The sequence below is a fragment of the Hemiscyllium ocellatum genome, chromosome 9 (genome assembly GCF_020745735.1).
Source record: "Hemiscyllium ocellatum isolate sHemOce1 chromosome 9, sHemOce1.pat.X.cur, whole genome shotgun sequence".
Lineage (NCBI taxonomy): Eukaryota > Metazoa > Chordata > Chondrichthyes > Orectolobiformes > Hemiscylliidae > Hemiscyllium > Hemiscyllium ocellatum.
In genome coordinates, this window is record NC_083409.1 from 110,768,273 (window position 1) to 110,783,617 (window position 15,345).

The window sequence follows — 15,345 nt, forward strand, 5'->3', positions numbered from 1 at the left end:
AACTAGTCCATGCTAGATAATCCCAAACTAAACTATCATTTATACTCGAGTAATAGTCGAATTGTTTCGACTACTTTTTAGGGTTAAATCTGTGGGGTCGACTATTACATGGACACTATTTTTGAGGGACTGAAATTCATGTCAAAATTCATGCCATATCATTAGCAGAATTCATACTGTATCATTAACAGAAGCCCAATTGATCTCTAAGTGAATAAAGGGAAAAAAAATAATTATGGTAATTCAGAAAATACAGAGCGGAGCACAACAGCCAGTGGACTGGAGGATGGGGAGCAGAGCAGAGCAATCGGCAGAGTGGAACATTGGAATGGGATGTGATGGCCGGCACACTGATTCGTAAACATTGATCTGTTCTCTGTGAAGAACTAGGGTGGGCTTTCACATGAGATATGTGGAAAATTTCAGGTTATTTGGCCAAAGGTAGAGGGTCAACCTTTACACGAGATCGACTATTACTTGAGTATATATGGTGGTCCCACCTGCCTGCTCCTGGCCCATATCCCTCCAAACCTTTCCTCTTCATGCACTATTCCAAAATTCTTTTAAACATTGTAATTGTACCCACATCCATCACTTCCTCAGGAAGTTCATTCTGTTCCTTGTCGTAATTTTTGGAGACACAGAAACATGAGTAGGCCATTCAGCCCTTCGGGCCTGTTCCGCCATTCAATGTAATCATAGCCGATTATCCAACTCAGTGCCCTGTTCCCACTCCCTCTCTATTCCCTTTGATCCCTTTAGCCCTATGGACTCCATCTAGCTCCTCCTTGAAAATATTCAATGTTTTGGCATCAACCATCGGGCTGGCACGGTGACTCAGTGGTTAGCGCTGCTGCCTCACAGCAGCAGGGACCCAGGTTTGATTCCAGCCTTGGGCGACTGTCTGTGTGGAGTTTGCACATTCTCCCCAGGTGGGTTTCCTCCGGGTGCTCCAGTTTCCTCCCACAATTCAAAGATTGCAGGCCAGGTAAATTGGCCATGCTAAATTACCCATAGTTTTAACTGCATTAGTCAGAGGGAAAGGGTCTGGGTGGGTTACTCTTTGGAGGGTCGGTGTGAACTTGTTGGGCCAAAGGGCCTGTATCCACACTGTAGGGAATCTAATCAACCGCTTTCCGTGACAGAGAATTCCACAGGCTCACTACAGTCTGGGTGAAGACATTCCTCCTCATCTAATTCTGAAATGGTCTATCCTGTATCAGCTCTAGTGCCCTGAGGCTCTGGGCGATAAACCATGGCCTTTCTAGTGAAATACAACCCCCAGTGAATGGTTGATTCAGTTCAGAGGAAAGGCTGGATGGACTGGACTTGTCCTCACTGAATTTAGAAGAATATGGGGGAGGGATCTCATAGAAACATATAAAACCCTGATGGGACTGGACAGACTAGAAGAATGTTCCCGATGTTGTGGAGGTCCAGAATACGGGGGTATTCAGGACTGAGATAAGGAAGAATTTCTTCACTCAGAGAGTTGTGAACCTGTGGAATTCTCTCCCACAGGAAGCTGTTGGGATCAGATCATTAGATATATTCAAGAGGGAGCTGGAAAGATATAAAAGGGGCCTAAGGGGCAACTTTTTCATGCAGAGGGTAGTGTGTGTGTGGAATGAGCTGCCAGAGGAAGTGGTGGACGCTGGTATAAATACAACAGTTAAAAGGCATCTGGATGGATATGTGAATAGGAAGGGTTTCAAGGGATGTAGGACAAATGCTGGCAAATGGGACTCGAGTAATTTAGAATGCCTGGTTGGTATAGATGGGTTTTTTCCATGCTGTACAGCTCTGTGACTCTAGCTGTGAGAAAGTTTCCCTGTCAATATTTACCCTTTCGAGCGCTAACGTCAAAGACGTGCTCCACCACAATTTGTGTGTGACATAGTCCAGGTCACAGCACCTTGTCTGTCTTTTTTTTTAAACCAAAATTCTTCCCATCCCAGTGTACATCCCAGTACTGTCCGTGTCACTCACAATGCAGCCTGGTACATGTTACTGTCCTCAATATTCTGGCCAAACCAATCCCACCAAAGGCACTCCATCATCCACCCTGATCTTCCCACTCTAGTATTCGTCAGACATAAGCATTGTTCACTTACAACGCAAAGTGTTTACAAGATTGGCAGTTCCTCGTAAAATAAAGTTGTAAAAATGCAAATTGCCTTGTGGGCATTGAGGTTAGACTGCCCCCTCACTGTGCTTCAAAACAACACTGTTTTCCAACAGTCAAAGGAGCGAGAAGGAGATTTTAATGTGAGGCTGCGAACAAAGCAAAGGCGAAATGAGGAAATCCATTTTCACCCAGCGAGGGGTTAGGGTGTGGAGTGCACTGCCTGGGAATGTGGTGGAGGCAGGTTCAATTGAGGCATCCAAGAGGGGCATTGGATGTTTATTTGGATAGAAACAATGGGTAAGGGTAGGGGGAAAAGGAAGGTAATGATGTTCGTTTAACAAGGTGGATTGAAAGGCCTTCTGCACTGTCACAGTTCTGTGATTCATAAACATTGCACCTCAATAGATTCTATAAGAGTGCGACTGCTGTCGGCTCCAAGACTCAAAAAGGTCATTTGCAGCATTGTGTAACTGTGCCCAATCAATGATTTTATCAGTCAAGAGTGACCATGTGAACTGCAGGACGTGCTGAGGCATGTTGGGGATTTGGAGAGCCTTTATCCTTGCTCATGGTTTACTGTATGTCACCACAGCTTCTTGTTGTCACTGTTACAGAGTGTACGCTGTCAGGGTGTAGCTCAATCTTATTGACTCTCAGAGGCCAGTCGCAACTTGTCCCACCTGTGACAAAAATAAATCTGACGAAGGAGAGAAAAAACCTTTGCCATTCACCTTATTTATGCCCCTCATGATTTTATAAACCCCGGTAAGGTCACCCCCTCAACCTCCTATGCCCCAATGAAAGAAGGTCCTAGCCTATCCAGCCCCTCCTTATAAAACAAACCCTCCATTCCCACCAACAGACTGGTAAATCTGTGTGCCCCTTCTTGAAGGAAAGTTATACTGGCTTTGGAGGCAGTCCAGGGGAAATTCACTGGGCTGCTACTGGTAATGGAGGGACTGCCTCATGAGGAGAAGTTGAGTAGATTGGGTCTGTAGTTACTAGAATTTAGAAGAATGAAATTCAAATGTACGAGATTCTTTCAATTTACTCACAGGATGTGGGCATTACTGGCTCCCTCCCTAGTTGCCCTTGAGAAGGTGGTGGTGAGCTGTCTTCTTGAACTTGCTTTCATTGCTCAGAGCATTGAGTATAGGAGTTGGGACATCATATTGAGGTTGTACAGGACATTGGAGAGCAGGTTCATAGCTCCTTGAAAGTGTAATCGCAGGTAGATAGGATAGTGAAAGCGTCGTTTGGTATGCTTTCCTTTATTGGTCAGAGCATTGAGTACAGGAGTTGGGAGGTAATGTTGTGGCTGTACAGGACATAGGTTTGGCCACTGTTGGAATATTGCGCGCAATTCTGGTCTCCTTCCTATTGGAAGGATGTTGTGAAACTTGAAAGGGTTCAGAAAAGATTTACAAGGATGTTCCCAGAGTTGGAGGATTTGAGCTATAGGGAGAGAGACTGAACAGGCTGGGACTGTTTTCCCTGGAGCGTCGGAGGCTGAGGGGTGACCTTATAGAGGTTTACAAAATTATGAGGGGCATGGATAGGATAAATAGACAAAGTCTTTTCCCTGGGGCAGGGGAGTCCAGAACTAGGAGTCCAGGCATAGGTTTAAGGTGAGAGGGGAAAGATATAAAAGAGACCTAAGGGGCAACTTTTTCACACAGAGGGTGGTACGTGTATGGACTGAGCTAAGGCATCTGGATGGGTATTTGAATAGGAAGGGTTTGGAGGGATATGGGCCGGGTGCTGGCAGGTGGGACTAGATTGGGTTGGGATATCTGGTTGGCATGGACGGGTTGGACCGAAGGGTCTGTTTCCATGCTGTACATCTCTATTGGTGAGGCCTCTTCTGGAGTACTGTGTCCAGTACTGGTCACCCTGTTATAGGAAGGATATTATTAAATTAGAGAAGGTTCACAAAAAATTTACCAGGATGTTGCTGGGACTGGAGTGTTTGAGTTATAAAGTGAGGCTGCGACTTTGTTCAGAGTCGAAGAATATGGGGCTGGAAAAGCACAGCCGGTCAGGCAACATCCGAGGAGCAGGAGAGTCAATGTTTCGGGCATAAGCCCTTCATCAGGAATGAGGGGGTGGGGGCCCAAGGGGTCTGAGAGATAAATGGGGTGGGGGGTGTGGCTGGGGGAAGAGAGCTGAGGATGCAATAGGTAGATGAAGGTGGGGATAATGGTAATAGGTTGGAGAGGACGGCGGAGCAGATAGATGGGAAGGAAGATGGACAGGTCATGAGGGCGGTGCCGAGTTGGTAGGTTGGGACTGGGATGAGGTGGGAGGAGAGGAAATGAGGAAACTGGTGAAATCCACATTGATCCCTTGTGGTTGGAGGGTTCCAAGGCGGAGGATGAGGCGTTTTTCCTCCAGGCATCAGGTGGTAAAGGTTTGATAATGGAGGAGGCCAAGGACTTGCATGTTCTTGGTGGAGCTGAAGGGGGAGTTAAAGTGTTTGCGCGTGGGCAGTTAGGTTGTCTTTTTCACTGGACCGTAGGAGTTTGAGGGGTGACCTTATAGTGGTTTATAAAATCATGAGAGGCATGGATAAGCTGAATAGCCAAGATCTTTTACCTAAGGTGGAGGATTTCAAGCCTAGAGGGTATATTTTGAAGTGAAAGGAGAAAGATTAAAAAGACATCGGGGCAATCCTTTTATACAGAGAATGATTCATGTCTGGAATGAACTTCCAGAAGAAGTGGAATATGCAGGTATAGGTACAAGCTTTACAAGAAATCTGGGACAAGTTTAGGAACATAGTTGGCATAGACTGGTTGGACCTAAGGGTTTGTATCCTTGCTGTATGACTCTATGTGTGCTGTAGGTTAACCCATAATGCTGGATTAGTGGTGCTGGAAGAGCACAGCAGTTCAGGCAGCATCCAACGAGCAGCGGAATCGAGGTTTTGGGCAAAAGCCCTTCATCAGGAATGATGTTTATTCCGAATGAAGGGCTTTTGCCCGAAATCTCGATTTCGCTGCTCATAGGATGCTGCCTGAACTGCTGTGCTCTTCCAGCACCACTGATCCAGAATCTGGTTTCCAGCATCTGCAGTCATTGTTTTTACCTCGTTGGTTTTAACCCATAATGTTGTTCAGGAGGGAGTTCCAGGATTTTGATCCAGCAACACTTAAGGTACAGCCTTAAGGGCAGGGAATATCGGCTGTGACAGCAATAAACACAGTATACATTGATGATCCTGAGTGACTATCAGAGCTTCCATTTCAAGGAGGAAGTAGAGAGCTCTCTAGTCTGTCTCCTGGGGCAGGAGGACTGGACATAGCCGGTGGTAAGTAGGCAGGTGGATAATGCCAGGTAACTGTTAAAGCAGATTAATTTGCTCTTGTTTAGACACTGGATCCCATCATGCAGGGCTGCACACTCAAGGACCCATTCCCTATCCCTGTGTAGTTCAGCACTGAGGGACATCAGAGAGTATTCGTCGGAATGGCAGGGGCTTGATGAGATTGTCACTGGGTTAGTAATGCAGCACTCCAGGCTAATACTCTGGGGATGTGGAAGCTCAGATCCCACCATGGCAAATGGTGAAATTTGGATACAGTGAAAAATATTATATTTTATTTTATGAAAAATGGTCTAATAAGTAGAGAAGAACTAGGAGCAGGAGCCCCTCGAGCCTCCACTGCCATTCACTCCCATCTTAGCTGATCTCATCTCAGCCTCACCTCCACCTTCCTGCCTACTCTCCATAACACTTTAACCCTTTACAAACTAAGCATCTGTCCACCTCCTCCTTCAATTTACTCAATGTTCCAACATCTGCCACTCTCTGGGCAAGTGAATTCCACAGATTTATCACCCTTTGAGAGAAGTAATTTCTCCCTATCTCTGTTTAAAAATGTGTGATCCCTCAGCCTAAAACTATGACTTCATTCTGTGTTTCCCCACAAGGAGAAACATCCTCTCTATGTTTACTTTGTCAGTCCCCTTTAGCATCTTACACACCTCAATTAGATCTCCTCTCATTCTTCTAAACTCCACAGAGAGCATCAGTCTAAACTGCTCAATCTCGCCTCATAAGACAAACCTCTCATCTCTGGAATCAGTCTCGTGAACCTCCTCTGAGGCGAAAGTGAGGACTGCAGATGCTGGAGATCAGAGTCAAGATTAGAGTGGTGCTGGAAAAGCGCAGCAGGTCAGGCAGCATCTGAGGAGCAGGGAAATCGACATTTCGGACAAAAGCCCCTCATCGGGAATGAAGGGCTCCTGCCTGAAACGTCGATTTTCCTGTTCCTCGCACCTGACCTGTTGTGCTTTTCCAGCACCACTCCAATTTAGACTTTGAATCTCCTCTGAGCTGCCTCCCAACAGAATCACCTCCCTTCTGAAGTAAGGAGACCACAATTGCTCACAGGTGCAGTCTCACTAATGGATAGGTAAGAACAACGACTGCAGACGCTGGAAACCAGATTCTGGATTAGAGTGATGCTGGAAAAGCACAGGAGTTCAGGCAGCATCCGAGGAGCAGGAAAATCGACATTTCGGGCAAAAGCCCTTCATCAGGAATACAGGCAGAGTGCCTGAAGGGTGGAAAGATAAATGAGAGGAGGGTGGGGTGGGGAGAAAGTAGCATAGAGTACCACTAGTGCTTCACTAATGCCTGGTAGACCTTCAGCAGCCTTCCCCTACTTTTATGTTCTATTCCTTTAGCAGTCAATGCTAATATTCCATTGCCTTCTTTATTACCTGCAGATCAGTTCTCTGCAACTTGTGCATGAGAGTATACGTGATGATCATGTGTCTTTCCCAGGTCTGATCATCCAGGAAACTCCAGTTTCCCTTTGTGCAGGAGACCACTCTGAACCTTATTGTGGCCTCCCGTGGGAATTCCCCCGAAGAACCTCATCTTCCATAGGCTTGGAATTACAAATACTGCCATTCCTGTGAATGGAGTTTGGGCCTGGAGCATCCCATTCCTCGGCAGAGGCCCTGGAAAAATCAGGAGAGCATGTTGAATTCCTGAAGGTGATCCAGATGGGTTTTCAATGTTGAAAATGTGTTGCTGGAAAAGCACAGCGGGTCAGGCAGCATCCAAGGAGCAGGAGCGATTCTCCTGCTCCTTGGATGCTGCCTGACCTGCTGCGCTTTTCCAGCAACACATTTTCAGCTCTGATCTCCAGCATCTGCAGTCCTCACTTTCTCCTAGAGGGTTTTCAATGTTGTCTTGATGGTCACCATTGTTGCATAAAATAATGTTCTAAAAGTTAGAGTGACCCATTTCTCCCTGAAAGTGGCCATGGAGTGTAGATAGGGTGGTAAAGAAGGCATATGGCATGCATGCCTTTATTTGTCGGGGATTTGAGTGCAAGGGTCAGGATGTCATGTTGCATCTTAATTAGACTTTAGTTTTGCGCGATCATCGCTGGCCAGGTCAGCATTTATTGCCCATCCCTGAATGTTAAGAATCAACCACATTGCTATGGGTCTGGAGTCATATGTAGACCAGACCAGGTAAGGATGGCAGTTTCCTTCCCTAAAGGACATTAGTGATCCCGATGGGTTTTCCTGACAATTGACTGTGGATTTGTGGTCATCGCTAGATGCTTAATTCCAGATTTTTATTGAAGTCAACTTCCCCCATCTGCCATGGCAGGATTTGAACCCAGCGCCCCAGAACACTATAAGCCACACTGAGAGTATTGTGTTCAATTCTGGTTGCCATATTACAGGAAGGACGTGGAGGCTTTGGAGGGGATGCAGAGAGGTTTACCAGGATGCTGCCTGGGTTAGAGGGTAGGAGCTGTAATGAGAGGCTAGAAAAACTCGGGTTGTTTTCTCTGGAGTGGCGGAGGCTGAGGGGTGATGAGATAAGAGTCCATAAAATAATAGGCTGCACTGTGGGTGGCACGGTGGCACAGTGGTTAGCACTGCTGTCTCACAGCGCCTGAGACCTGGGTTCAATTCCTGACTCAGGCGACTGACTGTGTGGAGTTTGCACGTTCTCCCCGTGTCTGCGTGGGTTTCCTCTGGGTGCTCCGGTTTCCTCCCACAGTCCAAAGATGTGTGGGTCAGGTGAATTGGCCATGCTAAATTGCCCATAGTGTTAGGTAAGGGGTAAATGTAGGGGTATGGGTGGGTTGCGCTTCGGTGGGTTGGTGTGGACTTGTTGGGCCGAAGGGCCTGTTTCCACACTGTAAGTAATCTAATAGAGTTGACAGTCAGAATCTTTTTCCTGGAGTTAAAATATCTAAAACTAGGGGCGTGCATTTAAAGTGAGAGGGGGACAGTTCAAAGGAGATGTGAAGGGCAGGATTTTTACACAGAGCTTGACAGGAGTCTGGAATGTGCTGCCAGGGTGGTAGTGGAGACAGGTATGATAGGGGTGTTTAATGGTCTCTTAGATAAGGACATGAATATTCAAGGAATGGAGGGATGTGGACCAAGGGAATTAGTTTAATTTGGTGTCATGTTCAGCACAATATTGTGGGCCGAAGGGCCTGTTCCTGTGCTGTATTGTTCTATGTTCTGTTAGCTCCGCCCAACCTGATGATGTCAGACCCTCTGCTTTGAGGGACAGTTCATCTTGTTTGAGATGGGAGTGGAGACAGTTGTGACTTTCCAGGCTCTGGATAACCCCCTCATGATGCCGAACTAGTCAATGTTGATTGTATTTATTGTCACCCAGTCAGACCCAACAGTGAACACAGAGGATGCTGGAGAGATTGGAGAGGTTGGGATTGTTTCCCTTGGAGCAGAGAAGGCTGAGGGGCGACATGATTGAGGTGTACAAAATTGTGAGGGATAGACACAAAGTAAACAGGAGGAATCTCTGGGCAGACAGTTCAAACTCCAGGGGTCATAGATTCAAGCTAAGTGGCATAAGGATTAGAGGGGACGTAAGGAGAAACGCTTTTTGTACAGAGGGTGGGTGGGTGACTGGAATTGGTGGCCTGAGTTGAAAGTGGAAGCAGAGATCCTAAACCCTTTTAAAAAGTATCTGAATCTGTGTCTTAAGTGCTGCACGCTGCAGAGCTATGGGTTGGATGCTGGAAGATGGGATTAAAAGGGCATCAGGGTGTATTTGGGTCAGCATGGACAAGATGGGCTGAATGACCCCATTCTGAACAAAGCGAACAACAAACAAAGAAATTACAGCACAAAAACAGGCTCTTCGGCCCTCCAAGCCTGCACCGATCCACATCCTCTATCTAAACCTGCTGCTGTTTTCTAAGGATGTGTATCCCTTTGTTCCCTGTCCATTCATGTATCTGTCTGCATAATGACGCTACCGTGCCCGCCTCTACCACCTCCACTGGCAATGCGTTCCAGGCACCCGCCACCCTCTGTAAAGTAAATAATTTTCCATGCGTATCACCCGTAAACATTTCCCTTCTCATTTTGTTCTCATGATCCCCTAGTAATTGAGTCCCTCACTCTGGGAAAAAAGCTTGTTGCTATCCACCCTGTCTATATCTGTCATGATTTTGTAGCCCTGAATCAGGTCCCCCCTCAATCTCCTTCTTTCCAATGAAAATAATCCTAATTCTACTCAATTTCTCTTCATGGCTAGCACCCTCCATACCAGGCAACATGCTGTCAAACCTCCTCTGCACACTCTCCAAAGCATTCACATCCTTTTGGTCATGTGGTGAGCAGAATTACATGCAGTATTCCAACTCTGGCCAAACCAAAGTCTTATGCAACTGTAACATGACCTGCCAACTCCTATACTCAATATTCCGTCCAATGAAGGAAAGCATGCCATACGCCTTCTTGACCACTCTACTGACCTGTGTTGCCACCTTCAGGGAACAATGGACCTGAACACCCAGATCTCTCTGTACATCAATTTCCCGTAGAACCTTTCCATTTACTGTGTCGTTCTGTGCAGTATCATTTCTGTGGTTTCTAAACCCAGCAGGCCTGGCAGCATCTGTGGAGAGAGAACTGGAGATAAGGTTTTGAGTTGAATTAGAGTTAGTGGATGAAGTGTGTTTTCGCTTGGTTAATTTGCTACAATCATTCAGTGTCTCACAGCATTCAGTTGCTTGATGTGAGGGTGGTAGTTCTTGCATTGTCTGTGCTGGAGGGCCTCCTGTTAGCGTGCTGCTGTGGACTTCAACAGCTTCCTCATTTCCCCTTCCCCCACCTCATCCTAGTTTCAAACTTCCAGCTCAGCACTGTCCCCATGACTTGTCCGGACTTGTCCGACCTGCCTAGCTCCTTTTCCACCTATCCACTCCACCCTCTCCTCCCTGACCTATCACCTTCATCTCCTCCCCCACTCACCCATTGTACTCTATGCTACTTTCTCCCCACCTTCCTCTAGCTTATCTCTCCACCCTTCAGGCTCACTACCTTTATTCCTGATGAAGGGCTTTTGCCCGAAATGTCGAATTTCCTATTCCTTGGATGCTGCCTGAACTGCTGTGCTTTAACCAGCAACACATTTTCAGCTGCTCCCTATTGCAGCCTGTATCCCTTGCAGTGAAACCATTGCACCTGTAAACTGTGTTTGGGAGGTGTGCCACGTCACTGGCAAATCTACCCCTTACCTAGACCTAAAAACAACTCTTGTGGGCAAAATTATAGAGGGGTGTCTCTACCCCTCTGTCCTGTACCTCTTAACTGCTGCAGCTCTTAAATCCTGCAGCACTACCCAAGTCCACAAGCCAAAACTAATTATTGCGACATCAAAAATCCCATGCAAAGAGGAACTTACCAAGTGACTGGGAAAATCTCCCTGTTGGTTAAAGTAATTTCTAAGACAAAGGAAGTCAAACACCTTGAACCACTGCAGTCAACTTGGGTCTACCTGCAGCATATGACCATAACAAGTAGAAGAAGGCCATTCAGCCCCTCAGAACTGCTCTGCCTTGCAATAGGATCATTGTTGATTCAACATTCCTCATATTCATTTTCCTGCCTATTCCCCGAAACCCTTGACTCCCCAACTGATCAAGAATCCATTGATCTCAGCTTTAAACATAAGGACTCTTCCCCCACGGCTCTCTGTGGTAAAGAGTTCCAAAACTCTCAGCCTTCTGAGAGATTCCAAACTGAAGATTCCTTCAGGATTGGTTTATTGCAATGTGAAACATTTCAAACTCATTTTGAACGTCCTTGTTCACACTGTTTTTCGTGTCATAAAATGTTATCAGCAGTTTATTTTATGAAAGGTTGCAAGATGAGGTAATTACAGTTCACTGAGTGGAGTTCATGTCCACATCTAGATGTATTGATTGATCAGATATCTTTCCCATTAATTTTTAATGGATATGGGTGTCACTAACTAGGCGAGCAATTATTGGCTATCCTGAATTACCCAGAGGGTAGTCAAGAGTCAATTAGAGCACAAATGCACTCAGTCTTTTTCCCAGGGTTGAGGAATCGAGGACTAGAGGGAATCACTTTAAGGTTAGAGGGGAAAGAATAAAAGGGAACCTGAGGGGCAACTTTTTTACACAGAGGGTGGTATGCATATGGAATGAGCTGCCAGTGGAAGTGGTTGAGTTGGGTACACAACATTAAAAAGGCATTTGGACAAATACATGGATTGGAAAAGTTCATATGGGCCAAGTGCAGGGAAATGGGATTAGTGTGGATGGGCATTTTGATCAGAATGGACCAATTTGGACTAAAGGGCCTGTCTCCGTGCTGTAGGAGTCTATAATTCTATGACACATTGCTGTGGTCTGGAGTCACATGTAGAGCAGACTAGGTAGGGACGGCAGATTTTCTTCCCTAAAGGATAGTATTGAACTCGATGGGTTTTTACATCAGAGATAGCTATCGTCCCAGAATTATTTTCTGAATTCTACTAGAACCCATGTCCCCAGATTAACAAGGGACACTGGATTACTAAACCTGTGACATTACCACATCTCCACTACCTGGTCTGGGATGCTAAACCCATTATTGGAATTAAATAAACCTGAGAAAGCTGTGAGCTGATCCAAAATTTGAAATTCAAGTCTGAGTTTAAATGAGATAAACACACAGAACACAAGGCAGCTCCCCACCTCCTTCCCGGGCAACTAAGGATGGGCAATAACTGCTGATCCAGCTGGTGATGCCCATCTCCCAGGAGTAAATTAAAACAACATCCATTTTGAGACACTGAGGATCTTTAGAGCTAATTGAGATCTTTATTTTCCTCCAGCTCTTGAGCGACCCTGATTTTATTCTCTCAAGTATTGGTGGCAGACTCACCCCAGGCTCTGCAAAATGCTTCTCTCAACATGCTTTCTGATGTCCAGCCTCCTTTCCTTCCCATTCCTACCTTTAAATTGGACCATTCCAATTGATCAGCCTCACGCCTTGCATCCTTTGAATAAACTTGAGCTTGTCCTAAAAGACCTGTTGGCCCTAGCTTAGGTTCTTGCATTTCCCCATCTCTGTAACTTCCTCCAACACCATCAGGAGGAATTGAGGAGGAGGAAGGAGAGAAGGAGGAGAATACAAGGAGGAATTTCTTCCCTCAGAGGATTGAGAGTCTTCGGAACTCCTTGCCACAGACAGCTTTGATGGTAGAGTCCTTGTGTATATTTAAGGCTGAGAGAGATTCTTGATCAGTCAGGAATCAAGGGTTACAGGGAAAGGGCAGGAAGTTGGATGTGAGGAATGTTGGATCAGCCATGATCCTATTGAATGGCCCTTCATCAGGAAAGACTTTTGCCCGAAACATTGATTTTCCTGCTCCTCAGATGCTGCCTGACCTGCTGTGCATTTCCAGCACCACTCTAGCAGGGAGCCTCCAGGGTGGAGAGATAAATGGGAGTGGGGTGGGGCTGTGGAGAAGGTAACAAAGAGTACAATAGGTGAATGGGGGTGGGGATGGAGGTGATAGGTCAGAGAGGAGGGTGGAGTGGATAGGTGGGAAGGGAGATTGGCAGGTAGGACAGGTCATGAGGACAGTGCTGAGCTGGAAGGTTGAAACTGAGGTAAGGTGGGGGGAGGGGAAATGAGGAAACTGATGAAGTCCACATTGATGCCCTGGGGTTGAAGTGTTCCAAGGTGGAAGATGAGGGGTCCTTCCTCCAGACATCGGTGAGGGAGCAGCGGTGGAGGAGGCCCAGGACCTGCATGTCCTCGGCAGAGTGGGAGGGGGAGTTGAAATGTTGGGCCACGGAGCGGTGGGGTTGATTTGTGCGGGTGTCCCGGAGGTATTCCCTAAAGCGCTCTGCTAGGAGGCGCCCAGTCTCCCCAATGTAGAGGAGACCACATCGGGAGCAACAAATACAATAAATGTTATTGGTGGATGTGCAGGTAAAACTTTGATGGAAGTGGAAGGTTCCTCTGGGGCCTTGGATGGGAGTGAAGGAGGAGGTTTTTCCAGAAACGTCGATTTTCCTGCTCCTCGGATGCTGCCTGACCTGCTGTGCTTTTCCGGCACCACTCTAATCTAGACTCTGAAAATGTACCAATCAGCTCCTTGTTCTCCTGTGGTATAAATTGTTGTGACAATTTGAAACTTGGTATTCTTGCATTTATCCTGATGGGTCTACATTGAAATATTTTGGGATAACATCGCCACTTCCAGCAGTAACCACGCTGTGTACAGTTATAAAAATTGCATTATGTGTAAGGTTATTGTTGTTTGCTTATTTCACCCCTTCCCAGCCCCTTACAGAACATATCACTGATTCAAGGTATAAACAATGACTGCAGATGCTGGAAACCTGATTCTGGATCAGTGGTGCTGGAAGAGCACAGCAGTTCAGGCAGCATCCAATGAGCAGTAAAATCGACGTTTCGGGCAAAAGCCATTCATTAGGAATAAAGCTTTATTCCTGATGAAGGGCTTTTGCCGAAACGTCAATTTCGCTGCTCGTTGGATGCTGCCTGAACTGCTGTGCTCTTCCAGCACCACTGATCCAGAATATCACTGATTCATATTTACACATTGAATAAAATACTATAAAGCAATGCATTGCCTCATTTTTGTAATAAATTCTGAACCTCATTTTCAGGTTTCAGCAAAGCAAGAATCAGAACTCAAAGTGAAGTCATTTGCACCTCCTTATGTAGGTAGATCGATTACATTCTAATTGGAGATGTCATTACAGTTTATTGATGTCATTTATTTGAAAGGTTCCTGGCTCTAATTGGAATCCTCTGTCATTTCTTAGGCTCCACAGCCAGAACTCTACTTGCTACCTGGAGTTGGCAGGAGGCAGCTACGTGATCTGATTCCAGTCGACAACCAGCAACTTTCGGAGGATGTTCTAACGCAATGTTCACAAGGAACACACGCAGCTCTGTTTGAGAATAAAGCTACAGCAGAATCAAAATGTTCTATCTGTACCTACCAAACTCGCGTTTCAAAGAGTCCAAATGGAGACAACACCTACGTAAGCCATCAAGGAGCACAGAGTACAAACAGGGTCAGTGATGCAACACTGAGGGAACTTAAAGTGAATGATTTTCCACACAAAGATCAGCGCACCCAGAGCCCTGAGGGAATGAGCATCTACAATCCACCCCATCAGAAATCGGCAAGCATAAAGCCAGGAGAGATCACTGATTCAAGGGAACCTGAAACCAATGGCTTCCTTCAAGATACCCACAACACAAGGAGTCTGGATATAAACAGTACCTGGGAGCAGGAGTTACACTCCCTTCAAAACACCAGAGACGGCAATCGGAAAATATACAAGAGTCAACAGCAGGAACATCAGATGCAGCAGCGAGAGAAAGGTTCATGACTCCAGGCTTTGTAGAAGTCTCAGGAGCTGATTTTTGATTTAATTTGGTTATTATTGCAACAGGTATCCAGTGAAAAGTTTTGTGTGCGGTACAGGCAGATCATACCATACACAGTGCATTAGGGTAGTGAACAGAGTGAGGAATGCAGTGTTACGGCTGCAGAGAAGGGAGCAATATTAACATTAGATTCGAAATTTGAGAGGTCCTTTCAGAAGTCTAATTACAGTGGGGAAGAAGCTGTTCTTGAATCTGTTGACTTGTGTGTTTAAAAGTTTGTATCTTCTGCCTGACGGAAGAGGTTGGAAGAGATTATAATCGGGGTGGCAGGGGTCTTTATCATGTTGGCTGCCTTACCAAGGCAGTGTGAAGTGTAGATGAAGTTAATGGATAGCTGTTGGCTACTTGGCACATCACAGGATGTTGACAGCACCGAAGGAGGCTGTTTGGCCTGTCCTACCGGTATCAGCTCTCCGATAATGCAGTATATCTAATTACCTGCTTTCTCCCCATACCCTGCACATTCTTCC

The 15,345-nt window shown here is 46.1% G+C and overlaps 1 protein-coding gene across 2 annotated transcripts in view; it reads left to right on the top strand.

Moving 5' to 3' along the window:
- The window catches only part of spata1 (spermatogenesis associated 1), a 67,745-nt gene that overhangs the window by 29,084 nt on the left and 23,316 nt on the right, over positions 1-15,345 (top strand). For both annotated transcript variants that reach the window (XM_060830008.1, XM_060830009.1), the window contains exons 4-5: positions 14,083-14,136; positions 14,242-14,809. In XM_060830008.1, the coding sequence (XP_060685991.1) occupies positions 14,083-14,136; positions 14,242-14,809 (622 nt within the window). The remainder of the gene's footprint in view (positions 1-14,082; positions 14,137-14,241; positions 14,810-15,345) is intronic.